The sequence below is a fragment of the Protobothrops mucrosquamatus genome, unplaced genomic scaffold, assembly GCF_001527695.2.
Source record: "Protobothrops mucrosquamatus isolate PMUCROS unplaced genomic scaffold, P.Mucros_1.0 scaffold344, whole genome shotgun sequence".
Classification (NCBI taxonomy): domain Eukaryota; kingdom Metazoa; phylum Chordata; class Lepidosauria; order Squamata; family Viperidae; genus Protobothrops; species Protobothrops mucrosquamatus.
This window is the reverse complement of record NW_015386681.1, coordinates 321,560-338,478: the sequence shown is the minus strand read 5'-3', so window position 1 is coordinate 338,478 and position 16,919 is coordinate 321,560. Positions and strand designations below refer to the sequence as shown.

Genomic DNA, 16,919 nt, shown 5'->3' with positions numbered 1-16,919 from the left:
CAACCTGCCTCCAGAAGCGGTGAATGCTCCAACACTGGAGGTTTTTAAGAAGAGACTGGACGGCCATTTGTCTGAAATGGTACTATAGGATCTCCTGCCTGAGCAGGGGGTTGGACTAGATGACCTCCAAGGTCCCTTCCAAATCTGTTATTGATCATTGCACAGTCAGCCAGATGTTCAGACTGGATTTAGCATTTTGTCTACCTATCGAGTCCTTACCCAGGACTTGGGATAGGCAGATGTGGATGTTTGATGGTATTACAGATCTCGTCGCAGGATGGAAGCGGTTCCTAGTAAGGCCGCCTTTTGCAATTGACTCATGGCGAATTTGTCAATGCCGATGATGGTGTTCAAGTGGTGCTCCAGTTGTTTTGGGATTTTGTTGTTGGGAGTAGTTGTTGTTGTTATTATTATTATTATTATATTCCTGCCTGAGCAGGGGGTTGGACTCGATGACCTCCAAGGTCCCTTCCAACTTTATTATTATTATTACTATTATTACTACTACTACTACTACTACTACTACTACTACTACTACTACTACTACTATTATTATTATTATTATTATTATTATTATTATTATTATTATTATATTACTATTGTTATTAGTTGCGAAGTCGTGTCCTACCCATCCCGACCCCATGGACAACGTTCCTCCAGGCCTTCCTGTCCTCTACCATCTTCTGGAGTCCATTTAAGCTCACGCCTCCTGCTTATTATTACTATTATTATTATTATTAAATCAGAAATGGCAGAAAATCAGCAGACTACTGCTTCAACATTTATTTTTCCCTGCCTTTCCATTTCCTCCTTCTCTGCTACGTCTTTCAAAAAAGGAAGTTTGGCCGCAGTGAGGAGCGAACACAACTCATTTTCGATCCGTTGTCAGCTGCTTCCGAATATTTTTCAGTTGAAGATCATGACAGAAACTCTTCAGATCCGGATTTCTCAACAAAGCGGCAACTTTTCAGATGTGTGGACTTCAACTCCCAGAATTCCCCAGCCACCCTTCTGAGAGTTGAAATCCACACATCTGAAAAGTTGAATTCTGAGAGTTGAAGTTATAATAATAATCATAATCAAGTTGGAAGGGACCTTGGAGGACATCTAGTCCAACCACCTGCTCAGGCAGGAAACCCTATACCATTTCAGACAAATGGCTGTCCAGTCTCTTTTTAAAAACTTCCAGGGTTGGAGCATTCGCAGCTTCTGGAGGCAGGTTGTTCCACTGGTTAATTGTTCTAACTGTCAGGAAGTTTCTCCTTAGTTCCAGGTTGCTTCTCTCCTTGGTGTGTTTCCCTCCGTTGCGTGTCTAAAGTTGAATTCTGGGAGTTTGTTAAGTCCACACATCTTCCAGTCGAATGCAGGGGTCTGAAGCCGGCGCAGCTCCAAGTGGCCAAAGTTTGAGAAACGCGGCTTTAGACGCCCCAAGGATGTATCAGAGGCACACGTGGTATTAAACAAGGGGTCTTTTTTTGTGTGTGTTTGTTTGTTTGCTTTTCCAATCCAAGTTAGGGCTTCCACACCCTGTGGGGCAATGACAATGGCATCTGAGGTCATACGAGGGGGGGGAGAGGACAGGGTGGGTGGGTGGAGGGGAGACACACAGCTTTGAACCTTCACAATGGCTCTGACACTCACCTGGGTGGACTGGATCACGGTGAGATCGTTGATGTAGCAGAAGCCGGCGCCCATGGCGGAGCGCAGACCGGCGGTCCCAAAGGTCAGCCGGCGGCAGAGACGGTCCCGTAGCTCCTTGTTCTTCCCATTCCGTAACAGGCTTTCAATCTGCTCTTTGGTTTTAGGATTCTACGAAGGAAAGGAGGAGCAGGGTCAGACTACGCGTAGGCTAGGAAAATGGGGAGGCGTGTGCTCCTAGTAGGGCTCACAATCTGGTGAAGGAAATCGCGCCATCTGGGAGAGACGGTCCTAGGGGGAAAATATCTGCAGCTCAGGGTGGAACGGTGGGGTCCCTGGTGCTCTCTGAGCTGGGCGGTTTTCTTGCAGACGTTTCATGACCCAACTAGGTAACATCATCAGTGCTAGAAGGAAGGAAGGAAGGAAGGAAGGAAGGAAGGAAGGAAGGAAGGAAGGANGGAGGAGGAGGAGGAGGAGGAGGAAGACTGTGGGGTCCCTGGTGTTCACTGAGCTGGGTGGCTTTCTTGCAGACATTTCATGACCCAACTAGGTAACAACATCAGTGCTAGAAGGGAGTAGGGCTTGCAGAGAGGAGGATAGGAAGGGGAATGAGAAAGATGGGAAGGGGAAGGGGAAAGGGAAGGAGAGATGATATAGAGAAGGAAAAGGAGGACAGTGGAGGAGGAGAAAAAGGAGAAGGAGAATGTGGGGTCCTTGTTGTTCTCTGAAGTTGGTGGTTTTCTTGTAGACATTGCCCAACTAGAAAATAGGAGGGGATAGATAGGTTTGTGGAGAGGAGGAGGAGGAGGAGGAGGAGGAGGAGGAGGAGGAAGAAGAAGAGGAGGAGGAGGAGGAGGAGGAGGAGGAGGAGGAGGAGGTGGATTCTAGGGCCCTTGATGCTCTCTGAGCTGAGTTGTTTTCTTGCAGACATTTCATTAGCAAACCAGGTAACATCTTCAGTGCTAGAAGGAAGTGAGGTGAAACAGCGAGCAAACCCCACCTCCTTCCAACACGGATGATGGTACCTAGTTTGGCAATGAAACATCTGCAAGAAAACTGCCCACCTCGGAGAGCACCAAGCACCCCAGAGAAAGCCAGGCTATGAAGTAACTCGGCCACCTACGATCGAGCAAGACAACCACTTCAGCCAACATCAGCTTCCGTTGTTATCCCACTGCTTGCAAGAGTGAGGCGGAACCAGGCCTGACTCAACCCAGCTTCCAGCCCCCCCCCCAGCTGTGCGTCAGCAGAGAATGCCTGAAAACCTCTGGAATTATTCCAAGGTTGTCTCCGTTGATTCTTCCACACTGGCCTTTCCCTTTATTTATTCAAATTTGTTATAGCCATCCAGATCCGACAGGACCTTGGGCGGCCTACAAAATAAAATAAAATAAAAAATCCATTAAAAAAAAGAGATAAAACATAAAACTATGCAGAGAGCCTGGAACTAAAACAATCTTAAAGACAGTATTTTATTATTTTCCAAAGCCCCTGAAGGCCGGACAAGAAGCAACGGAGGGAAACTAATCAAGGAGAGAAGCAATCTAGAACTAAGGAGAAACTTCCTGACAGTGAGAACAATTAACCAGGGGAACCACCTGCCTCCAGAAGTGGTGAATGCTCCAACACTGGAAGTTTTCAAGAAGAGACTGGACAGCCATTTGTCTGAAATGGTGTAGGGTTTCCTGCCTGAGCAGGGGGTTGGGCTAGATGACCTCCAAGGTCCCCTCCGAATCTCTTTCTTCCTTTCTTCCTTCCTTCCTTTCTTTCTTTCTTTCTTTCTTTCTCTTTCTTCCTCCCTCCCTCCCTCCCTCCCTCCCTTCTCCAACACTGGAAGTTTTTAAGAAGAGACTGGACAGCCATTTGTCTGAAATGGTCTAGGGTTTCCTGCCTGAGCAGGGGGTTGGACTAGATGACCTCCAAGGCCCCTTCTGACTTTATTATTATTATTATTATTATTATTATTATTAACCGTACGAGGTGGGTTGGGCCGAGAGAGAACCACAGGCCAAAAGTCACCCAACCAGCATTTCATGCCTAAGGAAAGACTGGGAGAGAACAGTCCAGCGCCTTTAATCGCCGTACCAAACCAATTACATCCCTCCCGGGCGAACACTATTGCACAACTGGGCAAGCAGAAGGAAGCACAAAACGCATCCCGAAACGGTCTGCAATTCCCCACCAACCCCGTGCTAGCGATCAATTTAATAACCAACGATAGCTCAAACGTCAGACTTTCCAGAACCTCTACGAAGCCGCTTTGATTGCAGTTCCATAAAAGCCCAGAACAAGCCAGAATCTGTTATAATGCTTCTGCTGCTGCCGATCTCCGAAAGCCTAAATACTGTGCTATATTATTTGCTTTGCCAAATTCTTTCGGTGAAAAGCCGACGATTTGCCAAAGCTGCAAGTTCACGCTTTCATCCTTCTGCCAAACATGAAGATGGCTGGCCGATAGCGGGATCAGGGGGGGAGCCGCAATTTACATTGCGTAACAAACCCTGCAGCGTTTGATTTATGTGCTGTGGCTGAAGCGCAAGCATGCATAATAAAATCGGCTGCGGATCCCCGAGCTGATCTTTGCAGCTCCCGGTCTCCTCGCAGGTCACTTTAGAAAGGCGATGGGATCTAGTAATCCCAGGGGTGGGTGAGAATCCTGACCTTTACCATAAAGAGGTCAGCCAGGGACTGCCAGCCATTGATTCAGCTGGTGGAAATTTGAGAAAGACAAGTTATTTCAAAGACAGACCGTTTTCATTTTATTGGTTCATTAAATTTATTTGCTGCCCACGCCGCCGTTTCGCCGAGTTGTTTGGGCTCCGGATCTGGCTGACCTTCTCTCAACAACTCCACCGACATCGGCCTTGAATTAAAAGGACATCCTCTCCTGTTTAAATCGTGAAATTTTGACGGAGCCGAACATGATGACTCAGTGTTATCATTTGCACATGAATTAGATGAAGTAAACAGGCTCTATCCAATTCATCTGCAAAATGATGCTCTGAGTCATGTTCGGTTCCGTCAAATGGAAGTAAAAATGTACGCTGCCTTGAGCAGGGAAAGGAGGAGAAAATACATTTTTACCCCCCGAGGCTTTATCCGCGGGGAAATGTACGATCAAATCTAAATAACTCAAGATTCGCGTGTTTCTGCCTGGGGTGGCAGAAGAGGGGGTTCAATCTGATCGCAGAACAATGTGTGTTTCCAGCAGAAAGAAAGACTGTTCTATTCTTCAACATCACTTGCAAAAAAATAAATAGATTTGGGATTAATCTGTGCAGAGATCCATAATCCCAAGTTTTCTGTTTTTCTATCAGTTAGCAATTATTATTATTATTATTATTATTATTATTATTATTATTATTATTATTATTATTATTATTATTATTATTATTATTCTTGTGACATATCCGTTATCGGATGTTGGCGATCCTAGTTTTGTCAGCAGCCACACGAAAAAGTGCTGCTGAGTTTTGTCCGAATCAGTCCCTTAGATTTTGAAGCCACGATGTTCTTCTTCTGCCTGGACCTCGTTGGCCTTCCATCTTTCCCTGGAGGATTAAATGGAGTAGGCCGTATTTTTCTGGGTGTCGCATCACGTGTCCGAAATATTCTGATTTTCGTTTTTTAATTGTTTTGATGATTTCTCTTGGCTTTCCCAGGTGGCTTATCCCCTCCTCGTTTCTGATCTTGTCCATCCAGCTTCTACGTAACAGCCGCCTGTCAATCCACATTTCAAATGCTTCTAGTCTCTTCAGGTGGCCTTCTGTCAGCAATTATATAGTTTAAATGTGCAACTCATGGGAAGCCCTGCCCATGGAGGCATGAAATAATACCTCTTTTTCTCTGAGAACTTAAAAGGAAAGTAGACGGTGTCTACCAATCGGACGGCGCTTTAAAACGGTACTTGTTCCTCCCGTTTCCAAGAATCACTGAAAAACGTAGTAGATGATCGAAAAGAAGCAGAAGAGCACAGGTGGCCCTCGACTTAAAAGACGTTCGTTTGGTGACTGTTTGAAGTTACGTCATTGAAAAAAAAAAGGGACTTATGACTATTCTTCAAGCTGACGAGGTTGCAGCATCCCCAGGGTCACGTGATCAAAACTGGGATGCTTGCAACTGGCTCGTATTTATGCCGGTTGCATAAATGATGTCCTGGGGTTCTTTTGCGACTTTCGGAAAAGCAAAATCAAAAGGGGAAGCCAGATTCTCTGAACCATCAAGCAGCTAATTGAATAACTGAAGTGACGTTGTTGTTGTTAGTTGCGAAGTCGTGTCCAACCCATGGACCACGTTCCTCCAGGCCTTCCTGTCCTCTACCATCTTCTGGAGTCCATTGAAGCTCAGGCCTCCTGCTTCAGGGACTCCATCCAGCCACCTCCTTCTCTGTCGTCCCCTTTTTCTCTTGCCCTCCATCTTTCCCAGCATTAGGCTCTTCTCCAGTGAGTCCTTCCTTCTCATTAGGTGGCCAAAGGACTTGAGTTTCCACTTCAGGATCTGGCCTTCTAAAGAGCAGTCGGGGTTGATCTCCTCCAGGACTGACCGGTTGGATCGCCTTGCAATCCGGGGGACTCACAGGAGTCTTCTCCAGCACCAGAGTCTTTTAACTGTCTTGCTTAGCAGTGGAAATTTTGGGCTCAACGGTGGTCTTAACTCAAGGAGTACCTGTAGTTTTCCATCAGCTGGGAAGTTTCCACACTGGGCACAGAACGTAACTTTTGAGTTAAAAGCCAATTAAGATTCTGCTAGAAACAGCAATAGAGGAGATTGGCTTTAGACAATCCTGATAAGATTCAGCAGATCCTAAATCTCTTATCTGTGGTTCGACATAACGATCTGTTTACCCAGCAACAAAATTCCAGCTCCTGTGAAAAGAATGCCCCACTGGCACTCGTACAGAGTTCTCTGTCCAAATATTAACAACATACTCACAAGACTTCAGCCTCTTGGGTTTTTTTTTAAAAAAGTTGTATTAGTTTTGATGGGGTTAAGGGTAGAATGGGATCAGGGTTGGGATTGGGGTCTAGGTTAGGGTTGGGGTCAGGGGTGGGGCAGGGGTTTCCTCAGCTAACATTTTCAATTTTTAGCAAACAGCCTATTGTCTGGGTACATAGATTTAAACAACAATAATAGGTATAGTAGTAGTAGTAATAATAATATAATAATAATAATAATAATAATAATAATAATAATAATAATAATAATAATAATAATAATAATAATAATAATAATAATAGTAAAGTTGGAAGGGACCTTGGAGGTCATCTAGTCCAACCCCCTTAATAATACGTGATAACAAATAAAAATGGTTAACTATCTTAGCAAATGTGGCAAGGAAGGTCGTAAAATGGGGGAAAGCTCGCTTAAAAAAATTTCTCACTTAGCAACATAAATTCTGGGCTCAATTGCCGTCGTAGCTTGAGGACTACCTGGCCTGATTTCAAACTGAATCAGGGCGGAGTTCCCTTCATCACCAGCTAGCACAGAGGTCCCCAACCTTTTGAGCACCAGGAACCGGTTCCGTGGGGAGAGGTTTTTCCGCGGACCGGAGGGGGCGTGGGTTTGTGTGCTGCCTGCATCTCGCGGATGGGGCTTTGCTTAATAATAATAATGTTGGAAGGGACCTTGGAGGTTATCTAGTCCAACCCCCTGCTCAGGCAGGAAACCCTATACCATTCCAGACCAATGGCTGTCCAGTCTCTTCTTAAAACTTCCAGTGTTGGAGCATTCGCTGCTTCTGGAGGCAGGTGGTTCCACTGGTTAATTGTTCTCACTGTCAGGAAATTTCTCCTTAGTTATCGGTTGCTTCTCTCCTTGATGAGTTTCCATCTGTTGCTTCTTGTCCTGCCTTCAGGCGCTTTGGAGAAGAGCTTGACTCCCTCTTCTTTGGGGCAACCCCTGAGATATTGGAAGGTTGCTATCATGTCACCCTTCGTCCTTCTCTTCATTAAACCAGACATCCCCAATTCCAGCAAACGTTCCTTGTATGTTTTAGCCTCCAGTCCCCTGATCATCTTTGTTGCTCTTCTCTGCACTCTTTCTGAAGTCTCAACATCTTTTTTTTACATCGTGGGGACCAAAAGTGGATGCAGTATTTCAAGTGTGGCCTTACCAAGGCACACACTTCACATGATCTTGATTCTCTCCCTCTGTTCATGCAGCCCAGCACTGTGTTGGCTTTTTGGGCAGCTGCAGCACACGGCTGGCTCATATCTAAGTGATTGTCCACTAGGACTCTGAGATCCCTCTCACAGTTACTACTATTGAGCAAGGTACCCCCCATACTATACCTGTATATTTGGTTTTTCTTGCCTAAATGTAGAACCTTCCTTTTTTTACCCTTGAATTTCATTTTGTTAGATAGCGCCCAGTGTTCAAGTCTGTCCAGATCCTCCTGTATCCTAAGCCTGTCTTCTGGAGTGTTGGCTATTCCTGCCGGCTTGGTGTTGTCTGCAAATTTGATGAATTCCCCATCTATCCCCTCGTCCAGATCGTTGATGAAGATGTTGAAGAGCACTGGGCCCAGAACAGAGCCTTGGGGCACCCCACTACACACTTCCCTCCACGTAGATGTGGTTCCATTGAGGACCACACGCTTGTTTGTGCAGCCCAGTTGCTGGCAAGCCGCGGCCCAGTACCGGTCCACAGACCAGGGGGTTGGGGAACCCCTGAGCTAGGATCTCTCTAACAGGCTAAGCCAAGATCCGAATCTATGATTAGCTGCACGTTAAAAGCCAGTTCTCTGCTTCTGCCAGCGTCCACGAAATCCCAAGCCACGGCTTTCACTTTCTCCTCTATCTGTGCATCTGGTGGCACGTTATTAATCATTTCCTGCATCCCATTTTAGAGACAGCTGCAGCCTAAAATAGGCTTCCCAGAGGGGAAGTTCTTGAAGCAAGCAAATTGAGCAGCTCCACAATTTGAGAAGAGGTCACTTGGACGGCCCCTCCCTTTGGGTTCATAATCTCTGAAAAGATCCAACCCTAATCTAGGATTCGGTAGAACGCTAAGCCTGCTGGCTGGGGAATTGGAGGAACTGAAGTCCACGGATCTTAAAGTTGCCAAGCTGAGATACACCGTATTAAGCATTCTCTCCAATGTTTTCTTAGGAAAAACATCGGCACACAACGTAACAAGGTTTGTAATGGTGCCAGCCAATTCTGCCACCTGTAAGACATTTTTTTTTCTCACATGAAGAAGCTACACAGTTCATGCAATTATTCTCGTTATTACAGAATGTCTAGGATTCCTACAGGTCTAGTCTTCTCAGCATCCTAAGATGCAAAAGTCAGCAGCACCAAAGGCTATTTTAAAAAAGGTGAGAACACCAGGAGGATAAAATATATTTATTTATTTTTATATTCATATATTTATAGGAGGACCACAAGAGTGGAAAAAACCGGATGGAAAATTGATACTTATATGGGTCCTCTGTGGAGAAATAAAAATTGTAAGAAGTACTATATATATATATATATATATATATATATATATATATATATATATATATATATATATATATATATATATATATATATATATATATATATATATATATTATATATATATATATATATATATATATATATATATATATATATATATATATATATATATATATATATATATATATATATATATATATATAGTCGTTTTGCCTAAAAACAAACCAACCAACCACCATATAGGCCAGTGATGGCGAACCTTTTAGAGACCGAGTGCCCAAACTGCAACCCAAAACCCACTTATGCATCGTCGAGTGCCGGGTGGGTGTGGCCCATTGGGTGGGTGTGGCCCATTGGGTGGGCGTGGCTGCGGGGGTAACGGCAGATTGGGTGGGACTAAAAAGTTCAATCAATCAATTCCAACTTTGCGAGATCTTTTTTTTTTCCCGCGAGTTGAAATTGATTGATTGAACCACTTTTTTTTTTTTGCACATGGCGGCGGAGGCCTCAAGCGAAAAGGTTTTATAAAACCCAGCGGAAGGCCCAGGACTGGGGCAAGGGCGCATGTGCCCACAGAGAGCGCTCTGAGTGCCGCCTCTGGCACCCGGGCCATAGGTTCGCCACCACTGCTATAGGCTATTGGGGTGAAAAATAGAAAACCACTGGCTAAAGGGGTTGGTCTCGCCAAGAAAACTTTGGTTTCCTGGATCATGGACTGCATTTCCTTCGCGAAGGACTCTTGGCGAGGGACGGGCTGCACCTCACGAAAACGGGGGGAAATGTACTCGGAAAAAGATTGCCCCAACTTATCAGGAAGGCTTTAAACTAAAATTGAGAGGGGTGTGTGACCAATCTTCAGAATCTCTAGAACCCACAACCAATTATAAATCCCAAGAAAACAAATCAAAGGACGAGGTGGGCAGGGACGAGAAAAAAAGAAAAACTCAAACAACATTCAGGAGATGCAGGAAACACACCCACGGACAGGCCTAAAAGCCTTAAATGCTTATACACAAACGCTCAAAGCTTGGGGAACAAACAGGCTGAACTAGAAGCAATAGTACACGAGGGAGGGTATGACATAGTTGGCATTACAGAAACCTGGTGAAACAAAACCCAATGAATGGAATGGACTGATGGATGGATACAAATTGTTCAGAAGAAACAGGTCTACAAAAAGAGTAGGGGGAGTTGCCCTATATGTAAGAGAACAATACATATCTACCGAAATGCACATGATCAAAGATAAAGTCTCTCCAGAATGCATATGGGTCAATATAAAAGAGGGGGGAAAACTGGCATCACCATAGGTGTATATTATAGTCCAGGGCTTTTCAACCAGTGGTACGGGTACCACCTGTGGTACATTGGCACCTGGCAAGTGGTACATGACCATCCTAGAAAAGTGGGAGCAGGGGAGGGGAATGAGCTGAACCGGTGGCAGCACCGCACAAGCCTGAACGAGAGACGGCTGGAGCTGCAGGGCTGTCAGGGCTCAGCGGAAGCGCCAGGATCAGTGCCAGGATCCAGCTGGAGCTCGGTGCTGATCCTGGCGCTTCTGCTCAGCCCTGAAGAAGTGCCGATCAGCTGGAATGTTGCAGCATCTCCAGGGTCTTGTGATTTACATTCAGATGCTTGGCAACTGATTCATATTTATGACGGTCACAGTGTCCCAGGGTCATGTGAAGTGACCAAAACCTGCTGCAACCGCCCAGCAGATGGGGGGAATAAAAACCAAACACCCCCCCACCCCACCCCCGCTGCCAATCCTCAACAGAAATGCTCACAACAATGGAAACCTCGGACAGGAGGAAGAGCGCGGCCGGGTGGGCAGGCAGGTGTCTTGCTCGGCTGTGGCTTGGGGGGGCACTTTTTTCAGTGCCGTTGTAACTTCGAACAGTCACTAAGCGAACTGTTGTAAGTCGAGGACTACCTGTACTTCATCACTTTTTTCCTTTTTTTGGTCATCGAGTTTTTGCTAGGCAACTGGTGGTACTCGGATACTGCCATATCCTAAAAGTGGTACAAGGGGTGAAAAGTTGGAAAAGCCCTGTTATAGACGACCCAACCAATCAGAAGAAATAGATTAACTCTTTGCCAACCAGTTAATAAATGTATGTAGGAAACATACCACAGTAGTAATGGGAGACTTCAACTATCCAGATATCAACAGGGTGATAAGCTCTGCAGCGAGTGGGAGATCTAACAGATTCCTAACCAACCTAGCTGACAACTTTGTCACTTACAAGGTGGAGGAAGGAACCAGATGTAAAGCCATACTGGACTTAATCCTTACTAATAGAGAAGAAGCGATAGAGGGAGTTGAAGTTACCGGAACCTTGGGTGAAAGTGACCACGTCATATTGAAATTTAATATAACGCAAACACTAGCAACAGAAAACAATCCAACCAGCGCCTTAAACTTCAAAAGAGCTGACTTTAACAAACTCAGAAAGAACCTAGGAAAGATCCCATGGATAAAAATCCTAAAGGGGAAAACAATCCAAGAAGCGTGGGAAACTCTGAAAAAATGCAATCATAAAAGCCCAGTCTAGCACAATACCACTGAAAAACAAAAACAAGAAATTCAAGAAGAAACTAGCATGGCTGCACAAAGATCTCTCTGACAAATTGAAAGACAAAAAGGACAAATACAAAAAAATGGAAAGAGGGTCACATAACTAAGGCCAATTATCAGCAGACAGCCAGAACACGCAAAGATGAAGTCAGGAAAGCAAAGGCTCAGAACGAACAAAGACTTGCAACAGAAATCAAGAATAATAATAAAAAGTTTCTTCCAATATATGAACAACAAGAAAAAGGACAATGAAACTGGAGGTCCACTAAAGAGAAAAGATGACAAGGAAATAACAGCCAACAGGGAGAAAGTAGAACTGCTTAATTCATACTTTGCATCAGTCTTCACACAAAAAGAAACCATAGCCCAACATACCAAAAAAAACCACTGCAAAAGACAAATTATAAATAAAAATTAAAATAAGCAGGAAAATGGTAAGAGAACACCTGTCTGACCTTGACAAATGTAAATCAGCAGGACCTGACAGATTACATCCCAGAGTTCTGAAGGAGCTGGCAGATGTTATCTCAGAAAAAAATTGCACCATATCTTTCAAAAATCCTGGAGCACTGGGGAAGTACCTGAGGATTGGAAAAGGGCTGATGTGGTTCCCATCTTCAAAAAAAGGGAAAAAAATGGACCCAGGAAACTACAGACCAATCAGTTTAACATCAATACCTGGGAAGATCCTGGAAAAGATAATTAAAAAACAGATCTGCAAACAACTAGAAGCAAACAAAGTTATAACTAGTAGCCAGCACGGGTTTGTCAAAAACAGATCATGCCAAACCAATCTCATCTCATTCTTTGATAAAGTGACTAAACTAGTAGACCAGCGAAACGCAGTGGACGTAGTATACTTAGACTTCAGTAAGGCATTTGATAAGGTAGACCACAACCTACTCCTTGGTAAGCTAGGAAAATAGACAACATCACCATCAGATGGATCTGTAGCTGGCTGGCAAACTGTACTCAGCGAGTAGTCCTCAACGGCACTACATCTATATGGAGAGGAGTAAGCAGTGGGGTACCACAAGGCTCCGTCCTAGGCCCATGACTCTTCAATATCTTCATCAATGACTTAGATAATTGAAGAGGAACTCATCAAATTTGCAGATGACACCAAACTGGCAGGAGTAGCCAACACCCCAAGACAAACTCAGGATCCAAAAAGATCTTGACAGACTTAAACAATGGGCCCTATCCAACAAAATGAGTTTCAATGTGGAGAAAAGCAGAGTCTTACATTTAGGCAGGAAAAATCAAAGGTACAAGTACAGATTGGGCGAGACCTGGCTTAAAAACAGCAACTGTGAGAGGGACCTTGGAGTCCTAGTGGACGATCGCTTGACCACGAGCCAGCCGTGTGCAGCAGCAGCCAAAAAAGCTAACACAATCCTGGGTTGTATAAACAGAGGCATAGAATCAAGATCACGCGAAGTATTAGTACTGCTTTATAAAACCCTAGTGAGGCCACACCTGGAGTATTGCAGCCAATTTTGATCACCATATCACAAAAAAGATGTTGAGAGTTTGGAAAAAATTCAGAGAAGAGCAACTAAGATGATCCAAGGCCTGGAGACCAAAACATATGAACGGCTGCAGGACTTGGGTTTGGCTAGTCTAAAGAAAAGAAGAAATAGGGGAGACAGGATAGCAGCGTTCCACTATTTGAGGGGCTGCCCCAAAGAAGAGGAGGGGGTCAAATTATTCTCCAAAGCACCAGAGGGAAGGATGAGAAACAATGGTTGGAAACTGACCAAAGAGAGAAGCAACCCGGAATTAAGGAGAAACTTCCTGACAGGGAGGACAATTAACCAGTGGAACAGCTTGCCACCAGAAATCGTGGCGCTCCATCACTGGAGATTTTTTAAGAAAAGGCTAGACAGTCACTTGTCTGAAATGATATAGGTTCTCCTGCTTAAGCAGGGGGCTGGACTAGAAGATCTCCAAGGTCCCTTCCAGCTCTATTCTATTCTGACGGCACAAAAATGTGGGATAAGGGGAGACTAATGGACTGCCCATTGCCAGATACCGGAATTTTAATCTTTGCTCTCTAGTTTTACTTTGAAATGCAGGCACACAGATCCTACCCTCTGCCAGTCATCCACAGATAATGTCCATTAATTTCCAAAATGCAGACTCCTGACTTTTAGACAGCTCTCATTCCTATGCATATATTTTTTTTTCTCTTCCATACTTTCCTATGAGGTCATCAAACAGGCTGGAAGGGAGAAACCTGAAATAAGGTCGCCAAAAGACTAGAAATGAATGCCAATTGGAGGTTATTTCCAAAAGAGGGGGGGGGGGAAAGAAAGCGTGCAAAAGGTTATAAATAGATAGCACTAGAAAGCACGAATTCAAGATACGTATTTGCTATCCATTTCTAAAATGTCCTTAACTTCCAAAAACGAGATGAAACAATAGGTTTCTTATATAGTCTCTAGATTTAATACATTTAAATATTGAATTAATCTTGCATTAATATTTTATACAGCTTATTCTGTCCTGGTTTTTTTTTTTTCAATTTATGTTCACTTGTAACATATGCAAGGGTTTTTTTTTAACCATACAAGATCTGATGTATTTTTTTTATATTGTAATAAAAAAAAGTAGATTGAGTTGAATTTTGTAAGGAAAGGAGCTTTAAGACAACACAAAGGCTATAGGGCGTGTATGTGTATATGTGTGTGTGTGTGTGTGTGTAACTTTTTTGTACATATGTTCTATTCTTCCAGAGAGATGTCACAAAACCTGTGAGCAGCTTAAGACAAAATCGGCTTAATCTCATGTTATTTCATAGCACCCCAAAGGCAAATAGCATTTTTTTTTTAAAAAAAAATACAAGCTATCTCCTGCTAGAAAAAAAAATAGATTATCTTTTTTTTTGATGCGGAGAACTGCAAAGCATCCATTCCTCCTCAGACATTTTTCCTCCTGATAAGATTAACAAGGCTACATCACACTGTGTGTTTCTTAAATAATACCCTTTCAGGATGTGGTGTTGCAATCACATAAAGCCAGTTTTGAGTCGCTCTGGAGAAAGAGGAAAGCATTTCCAAACATATTACAATCTCCCCCCCACACACACACACACACCACCCCAAATCAGACAGTCTGTAGCTCCTTTTCCCTCTGTCAAAAGCTTTTGCATACGATTTGACGGTCAAAAAAGGAGCCACAGACACCTTGATTTTTTTTCACCGATTCGTGAAAAGGAATGGAGCTCTTCCAAGGGACCTGACATCAATCCCCCCACACACACACATCGGGTGCCAAGGGCAGCGACAGCAAAGGAGAAAACCCAGTTTGGCACAAACAAGCCATTTGTAAAAGACGACAACAACCTGCTGTGGTCCTGGCTTGGTGGTCATTCCTCCAACATCCTTCCCAGCCCAAACTCTGCCAGGTGGACAAAGCCTGGGCTGGGTTGGCATTGCCAATGCCCACCTGTCCCCTCCCCCCCACTCAACCCCCCAAGGCCACCTAGATAAGATCACCTTTATTGTCATTTTTTTTACTGTGGACACTTGGCAGACATTGAAATTCTGTTGCCTGCCCTCAAAAGCGTACACACACATAACACACATATAGACACGCTATTATGCACACATATGTACACGCCTATACCCTTACCCATAAATAAATATCCATATTAATTCCCTGTGCAATTGATGCAACCTGCTGCGGTCCTGGCTTGGAGGACATTCCTCCCAACATCCTTCCCAGCCCAAGCTCTGCCAGGTGGACAAAGCCTGTGGGGTTGGTCTCCAGGCTGGGTTGGCATTGTCAATGCCCACCTGCCCCCTTCCCACTCAACCACACACACCCCGCCAAAGGCCACCTAGATAACCTTTATTGTCCTTTTTTTAACTGTGGGCACACTGGCACACCTCCAAAACGAAATTGTTGCCGGCTCTCCAAAGCGTACACACGTCCCTAACACACACATACAGACATGCTATATGCATACATACATACAGATCGATAAACAAATATCCATATTAATCCCTGTGCAATTGATGCAACCTGCTGCGGAGTCCTGGCTTGGAGGACATTCCTCCAACATCCTTCCCAGCCCAGGCTCTGCCAGGTGGACAAAGCCTGTGGGGTTGGTCTCCAGGCTGGGTTGCCATTGCCAATGCCCACCTGCCCCCTCCCCACTCAACCCACCCACCCACCCACCCCCCGGCCAAAGGCCACCAAGATAACCTTTATTGTCCTTTTTTTTACTGTGGCCACAACTGGCACACCTCCAAAACGAAATCGTTGCCGGCTCTCCAAAGCGTACACACGTCCCTAACACACACATACAGACATGCTATATGCATACATACGTACAGATCTATAAACAAATATCCATATTAATCCCTGTGCAATTGATGCAACCTGCTGCGGGGGGTCCTGGCTTGGAGGACCATTCCTGCAACATCCTTCCCAGGCTGGATTCTGCCAGGTGGGGCTGGTGCCCCCCCACCCCAGGCTGGGTTGCCCACCTGCCTGCTCTTGCCAAGACCCCCCCACACACACACACACACCCTACACCCACCCCCCCAAAGGTCACCTCTCTTTCCTTATGATGGATGTATTCTGTGTTAATTCTTATTTTGGGCCAGCTGGGGAGGGTCTCTCTCTCTCTCTCCCCCCCCCTTGCAAGGGGTGGGGGGTTTCCCCCCCCTCCCCGTGCCCACACCCACCTTGTCCCAGCTCAGCCACTGCCCCACCGCCCGGTCCAGCTGGGCGTCCCCGGTGCTGCAGCCGATCAGCAGGTTGGAGTTGACATCCCCCACCAGCAGGTCCCGGGGGTCGCCCATGGCTGGCTGGCTGGGTGGGTGGGGGTCTCCAGCAGGTAAAAAAAAGGGGGTGGGGGTGGTCAGGTCGACCCAGCTGCGGCGGCGCTCCCGCTCACTGCACGTTGACGCCCGTCGTTTGGACGCCCACCCTCCCCCCTCCCTCTCCTCCCTCCCTCCCTCCCTCCTTCCCCCGCCTCCCTCCCTCTCTTTTCCTCCCTCCAGTCACGTGACCGCCCCGCTCTTCCCCCCCTGGCGCCCCTCCCCCGGCCGGGCGGAGGGGCTCTCAGGAAGGGCGGGAGGAGGACGAGCAAGGGGGAGGGGCTTCCCTTTAAAAAAAAAAGGGCGGGGGAGAGGCCTCTCTCTCTCAAAATAAGTGGGGGAGGGGGCTGTCAATCTCTCCTCGGCCCACCCACCTCTGCTCTTTTCCTCAGAGGGATTGTTGGGGGCGGGGGGGTTGTGAGGGAA

The 16,919-nt window shown here is 45.6% G+C and overlaps 1 protein-coding gene across 1 annotated transcript in view; it reads right to left on the bottom strand.

The window, feature by feature from the left end:
- The window catches only part of PGM2L1 (phosphoglucomutase 2 like 1), a 47,810-nt gene extending 31,335 nt beyond the window's left edge, over positions 1-16,475 (bottom strand). The window contains exons 1-2 of the mRNA XM_015815477.1: positions 16,359-16,475; positions 1,642-1,809 (exon numbers count right to left, since the gene is read on the bottom strand). Coding sequence (XP_015670963.1) covers positions 1,642-1,809; positions 16,359-16,475 — 285 coding nt within the window. The remainder of the gene's footprint in view (positions 1-1,641; positions 1,810-16,358) is intronic.
- Positions 16,476-16,919: the final 444 nt, after the last annotated feature.